Source organism: Mustela erminea, chromosome 1 (assembly GCF_009829155.1).
Source record: "Mustela erminea isolate mMusErm1 chromosome 1, mMusErm1.Pri, whole genome shotgun sequence".
NCBI classification, from domain to species: domain Eukaryota; kingdom Metazoa; phylum Chordata; class Mammalia; order Carnivora; family Mustelidae; genus Mustela; species Mustela erminea.
Window position 1 is genome coordinate 154,514,433 of NC_045614.1, and position 6,805 is coordinate 154,521,237.

Here is a 6,805-nt window from a genome sequence, read left to right on the forward strand (position 1 = left end):
CACCAAACACTAGGCCAAGGCATGGACTCAGCTCTAAGCAGAAAGAACATTCAGATTCATAGTATTGGCCATATTTAAACAACCTTTTCAGATACAGCTTGGAAGACCACACAGCTCAGTCTGCAGTGGAGGCAGTGTACTTTTCTCTTTGGGGTGTTAAAGCATTGCTCATGCTCTCTCTTGGGACTTCCGATTTGCAGATGCTAATGCCGGAGACCGTGGACAGACCAACAATGCCGCTTCTGCATCAGCTTCCAACTCCACCTGAACAGCCCCAAGCAGCCAGCAGCTGCACGGGAAAAACCACCAGTTACTTGAGTGTCACTCAGCAACACTGGTCACGTTTGGAAAGAAAATTAAAAAGAGAAAAAAAACCTGCTCATTTTAGTGTTCAATTTTTTTATTATTATTGTTGTTCTTATTTAACCTTGTAAAATATCTATAAATACAAACCCAATTTCATTGTATTCTCACTTTGAGGGAGATCCAGGGGGTGGGAGGGGTTGTGGGGAGGGAAAGCGGAGCACTAGAACACACAATCTCTCCCCACGACAATCTTTTTTTATCAAAAGTCTGCTGTTGTATACTTTAAAAACAGGACTCCTGCCTCATGCCCCTTCCGCAAAAGAAGATGACTTTGTTCTGTGCTGAAGTTTTTTTGAACTTTGTTTTCTTTTAAAGTCAAGTGTAAGACTTTGGTATAGTGCACAGCTTGAAATTGGTTGGGAGCTTAGCAGGTGTAACTCAGTGGGGACTTCAATGTCACTTGTAAAATTAATCCATATCCTTGGGTATTTGAAGACTTGCCTTTGGCATGTTGGTGGCAGGTGTGGCAGACAAAAAAGAAAATGTGTATCATTTGTATGTAACCCAGGGAGGTCAATAAAGTTTGAAGATTCTTAATTGACTTGATAAGGTTTTCTTTTGCTCCTAATTAGTGCTAGTGGTGAAGAAACTTAAATTGGAGGCTATCAAAGGAGGAGCATACGTGCTCTGAGGTTGGATCTTTGCCTGACCAAAGGTTCTCTGCAAGTCTTAGTGCAGTTTGAAACTAGTGACCAGAAGACTGAAAAGGATGTTGAGCCAGTCACTCTGGCTGCAGAGGTCAAAAGCTGATGAACTTGGAGGAAGGGACAGGTCAAGAGCAGATCCCACCACTGTGAATGAATTTGTCCACATTTGTTTCTAAAGTTGCTTCCCTTGGAAAGATAGACTTGAGAGGACATTATAGTTAAATAATGTGAACTGTAACAGTCTACTGGTTTATTTTTCATATTTTTAATTACAAATTGAGCTTGCAGAAATTGCCACATTCTGCACATAGTTCTAATTTTAAATCCAAATCTAGAATCTGTATTTAATTTCAGCTTTTTTTTTAACCTCATGCTTTTAAAATTTTATTTATTATGTATGTCAGATAGACCATTGTGGTTTTAGATGGTAGGAATATTAAGAACTACACATCAAAATGGTATAAACAGTCACGTGTACCTACTGACTTTATAGGAAAGCTGATTATATAAATGTGTGTATGTATATATGTTATATATACATAAATTCAATACTGCCTTTTATTTTTGTTTTTGTCCACAGTATCAAAATCAACTGGTTGAAGCATGAGAAGAATGTTTCCCCCCACACCCAGCTAAGAGTTTCTGTTTGTTTTCTTTGTGTATCAGTGAATAGTGTTAGACTCAGTTCCTGTTTTTGAAGAAAAAGCAATATTCCTTAGAAAGCAAAGAGGATTGAAGGATTATGTTTGCAGTGAGGAAATAGATTTTCACAACTAGTTTGTTTTATACTTTTAAGGTTGACATCTTTGTGGGCCTTATATACTCTAAAATGAACCTTAGTCACCTTGGTGCTTATGGGCCATTACTCGACCTATGAATCTTTAAGGCACAATCAGTTGTACTTTACATTTAAAGATCACTTGAGTGATGGCCCGCCTTTTCCCTTCTACCCAGTCTTTCCCTACACACCTTCCAAGGTTAGTTGATAACTGTAGGGCGATAGAGCTGAGCCCTCGATCACGTGTAACCTCCCTTCACCTTCCTCATTGCCACCTTAGGTCGTGTTAGGGGTCTTGCCCTCCAGGTGATTCGGAAGTGGAGTCTCTTGGCAGCCCTCATCGAAGGTCCCAGTACCCTGTCCTGCTTCTTTACCAAGTGTATGCGACTCTCCAAGAGAGTCCTACTGCCTGCTGAAGTGAACCAGTACCCAGAAGGGCAACTGTGAGCCATCTTAGTTTTCACTCACTGTTTAGCTAAGCTCTTTGGCCACAAAAGGGGTTTCTCCAACCTCTGGTTATATCAGAGTTCGTGAGAAAGGAAACACACTCAGTCAAACCAAATCGAACAAACTGACTTCTACATTTCATAATGTGCTTCTGAGAGCTAATTAAGCTTTGAAAGAAGTCTGAATCAAAGTATTTGGCCGGGTAATTCCTAAAGGGAATGCTTTGGTAGACCATTTTTGGAAAGGGTTTATAAAGAAGCTGAACAGCAGGTCTATGGCAGAGAAAAGGACCTGCTTTCACACCAAACTGCCCAGCCAAACATTTGGACACAGACACTACTCTGGACTTAGTGTATTTGCTAGAGTCCATAAAAATCTGTGCTTGTTTTAGGAAACAACCCCCTTTGCCCCCATGAATGGGGTAAGAGAAAAAGAGAAAAGTCAGATGCTTTTCTCTCATTTCTGTATGTGTGTGTGTGAGGGCTGAGGTGCATGATTTTTCTTTCTCAAGGATCATGGTGGTATCACAGAACTCTTTTATACAAGTGAGATCCAGGTCTCTGAATATTTTTTGTAAATAATAATAATAATAATAATAATAAAAAGCTCCTCACCAAATTCAAGCTTGTACATTATATTTTCTTTCAATGTTTTTAAATTTAAGTTTTATTGTTTTGTATGTAAATATGTGGACCCAGGAACTGTTAATTAATGAGCAAAAAGTTACTGTTCAGGGCAGTGATTCTGTTTAATAATCAGACAAAATGTAGACGAGCTTTTTAAAGCCATATAGTTTTAACTCTGTACAGTAGGTGCCGGCCTGTATTATTGTAACAATAACTCTAGCAATGTATAGTGTATCTATATAGTTTGGAGTGCCTTCGCTTCCATGTGTTTGTTTTTGTTTTTGTTTTTCATTTCTCAAATTTTAATTGGTTTTTCTATCCATGTCTCCCTGTCCTACCCCTTTCCCTTTGAAATAATAACTCACTCCTAACAGTGTCTTTGCCCCTTCCACAGTTAATTTCAGTGATACCATGCTCAGGAGTGGAAAGAGGAAACCGTGTTCATGCTCTCACTGCATTTAAGCCCTGTCTCTGTTTTGGTTCTGAGCAGCTGTTTCCTCCTCAGTCAGTAGCAGTGACCAGTTTCATTTCATAATTGGTCCACCCAGGGACTTTGTGTCATGCCAGGGAGCCCTAGAGCTGGAAGAGACCGAATAGATTCGAGTTTGCTCATCTCTTCCCCAAATTCCTTCCATGGGTCTTAGAAACAGCAAATTCCAGGAGCCTTCCATGCTCTCTCCCCCTTGTCTACTTCCTTCCCAAGTGAAAGAGAGAGAGTTGGTTTTTATAAATCCAAGTTGCTTAATAGTATCAGGTTCTGCTCCATCCGCGGTCCAAAATGCTCTAGTGCAACTACGAGCAGTTACTGCGCTGAGTGCCACCGTGCCGAGAGAGGCCTGCCGTGTTACCGAGGGAACTCAGCCCGTCCCCTCCCTCCTGCCACCTCTCCCCTTGTTCAGTGGAATGTCATTTCCATTTCCTTCTTAAAAAATTTAATTCTAACTGTGTGCCGATCATGAAGGCCTTTTTTGAAAGAAAAATATTAAAATTTGTTTTGCCTCCAAGTATTCCATATAAGATGTCTTGAGTAGAAGAAAAAACAAACTTTACCAAACCAAAGGTTGCTATTTTTGAAACATCGTGTGTTCATTCCAACAAGGCAGAAGACTGCACCTTCTTTCCAGTGACATGTTGTGTCTGTCTCTTAAGTCCTCTTAATTTTTAGACACATATTTTTGGTTTGTGTTTTAACAAAGCCTGCCTAACCAGTCATCTTGTCTGCACCAATGCAAAGGTTTCTGAGAGGACTGTTGTATTCTCTATCCCTGTGGATATAAAGACACTGGCATTTCATTTCTTTTTCCCTTTCCTTTTTAAGGATTTACTTTGGAATCTTCCAAAGGAAGCTTGGCCAATGCCAGATCCCCAGGAGTTTGGGGTTTTTTTCCTTTGTTTTAACCAAAATTATATCTGATTTCTGTTGTTCATGTTAGTGATCATCTAATCACAGAGCCGAACACTTTCTCCCCTATATAGAAAAATAAAGTAAGCATGCTTTACAATAAAATCTGTCTTTTCTGGTAGAAACCTGAGCCACTGAAAAAAAGACAACTAGAAGCAGAGTAGAGTCCCAGATTAAGGTCTACGTTTGAGAGGCTTTGAAAGTAATCCCTGGGGTTTGGATTATTTTCACAAGGGTTATGATGTTTTATTCAAGTCTGTTGCTCCGTTTTGCACCTCTGCAATAAAAGCAAAATGACAACCAGTACATAAGGGGTTAGCTTGACAAAGTAAACTTCCTTGTGTTCATTTTTAAGTTTTTTTTTCTTACTATATCTGTCTACAGGCAGATACAGATAGATGTATGAAAATGTGCTTGCCTGTAAAATTTGCATTTATAAATGTGTTGCCGATGGATCACTTGGGCCTGTACACATACCAATTAGCGTGACCACTTCCATCTTAAAAACAAATCTAAACAAAATTTATTATATATATATATATATATATATATATAAAAAGGACTGTGGGTTGTATACAAACTATTGCAAACACTTGTGCAAACCTGTCTTGATATAAAGGAAAAGCAAAATCTGTATAACATTATTACTACTTGAATGCCTCTGTGACTGATTTTTTTTTCATTTTAAATATAAACTTTTTTGTGAAAAGTATGCTCAATGTTTTTTTTTTCCCTTTCCCCATTCCCTTGTAAATACATTTTGTTCTATGTGACTTGGTTTGGAAATAGTTAACTGGTACTGTAATTTGCATTAAATAAAAAGTAGGTTAGCCTGGAAATGAAATTAAAATTCACAAGTGTGTGGTCTTTATTTCAGTACCCACCCCTCTTTTCTTTACCCTGCCTATTTTGCTACTGCAATATGTAGTCACATCACCATCTCCGTTCCTCCAATTAGAGAAACATGGATCTTTGTTCTAAAATCAAAATATGAACACTAGTTCTCGTTCTTTAAATTATCGTATTCCATTGTATAGCCCCAAGAGGTGCAGCTTCCATCTTGGAAACCTTTGGATTTGAAGTAGAGGAAGATTTGCAGACACTGCTTTGAAAAGAAAGAAAATGTCCTTGAAAGGGACAAATTTTTAAAACGTGTATAAGCTGCTGTCTTTGATTACTGTGTTCATGATTTGGTGTAGCTGTATTTTCTTTTAACTTTCATCCCATCAGTAATGGTCTTCGGGAGTATTTGTAAAATATATGAACACCACAAACCGTGGGGCTGTACCTCCAGGTAACCAACACATGTTGTGTTTGAATCTGCTCATTTCCAATACTGGATGATGTATGTAAACATGTTATGTCTCTTAGTGCAAAAAGAAACATCATTTTTTTTAGGGCTGGCTCACTCTTGTCAGGCCTAATCTAAAGGCTAGATATGAAGTCATGTGACTGCTGCTTCAATAAAAACGAATTTATATTGGATAAAGTCTGCTCCTCTGTTTATTTGCTTATTTTATTTATTGTGGTGGTGGGGTTAGCTAATACTTGAAAAATAGTTAAACATGTTTACCAGTTGCAGAGGGTAGGGGGTAAGGAGGGAAAAATGCAAACATAAAGATGGCATTTGTAGGATGATGGGCCTCCCGATGGCTTTGACGTGTTTGTTTGGGATTCACTACTCTTCTATTTCCTGCCCTATTTGAGTTGGAATTGAGAACGATACCCTTTTAATTTAAAAGCCTGAAAGACTGCCCTCCAAACAGTACCAACCAACCTTTCGGGTCACAATTCAGGAGAACCGTGGTAGTGGATGCCACTTCATAGGTGTTCTAGAAAGAGTAGTGAGGAAAGGGAGGGGTCAGGTTGCAGAGCTCTTCATGGAGAAGTTTGTGAAAGGAAGTGACCCAAAGTGATGATTCAGCCTCCTGTTTCTCAGGTATAACATATTCTTCCGCTCACCAGCACTGTGGGCATGTTAAGGGAATGTGTCCAGAGGAAACGGAAGCTGCTGTGTAACACAGCATGGGGCCTACGAGTTGTCAAACTGGGAAGGGACGGTCAACCAAATGTCTGTTTCTACTTATAGCCTCTTCTCCAGAAAGGGGAGGCCACCCCAGCCTTCCCACAAGAAAACTTGTTGATGTCAGTGCTTTAATTGAATCCTTAATGTCTGGGCCAGGTAGAGATTAGCTGCTGAGTACCTCCGGCTAATGAGAGGGCCAGAAGGCAAGCAGTACTTTCTTAGAAGGGCTTTTCTCCTACCTTTGGAGATGAACTTCATCCTCACCTGAGACAAGACCTAGAAAATGAACAGCAGCCACAGGGATGCCTAGAAACTGACACTTAGTTCTGTGTTCAGAGGCTCAGGAAAGGGAGTAATGGAGCCATCCAAATGTTTGAGAGGAGCAAAGTGGAGTCTGGCTCCTAGCCCTGTAAGGTCAAGATCTGCAAAGCTACTGAAGTATCTGTGTGAGCAGTTTGATGTATCTCACCTTGAATCTTCCCTACACTTAGACTACAATAATTTTTATAAGAT

At 39.6% G+C, this 6,805-nt stretch overlaps 1 protein-coding gene across 3 annotated transcripts in view; it reads left to right on the forward strand.

Annotated features, from left to right (window-relative positions):
* Nucleotides 1–5,523, forward strand: part of GSK3B (glycogen synthase kinase 3 beta) — a 205,667-nt gene extending 200,144 nt beyond the window's left edge. For 2 of the 3 annotated variants that reach the window (XM_032347623.1, XM_032347633.1), the window contains one exon: nucleotides 201–5,523. In XM_032347623.1, the coding sequence (XP_032203514.1) occupies nucleotides 201–268 (68 nt within the window). In that variant the 3' untranslated portion in view covers nucleotides 269–5,523. The remainder of the gene's footprint in view (nucleotides 1–200) is intronic. The other variant, XM_032347642.1, reaches the window with a different exon arrangement.
* Nucleotides 5,524–6,805: the final 1,282 nt, after the last annotated feature.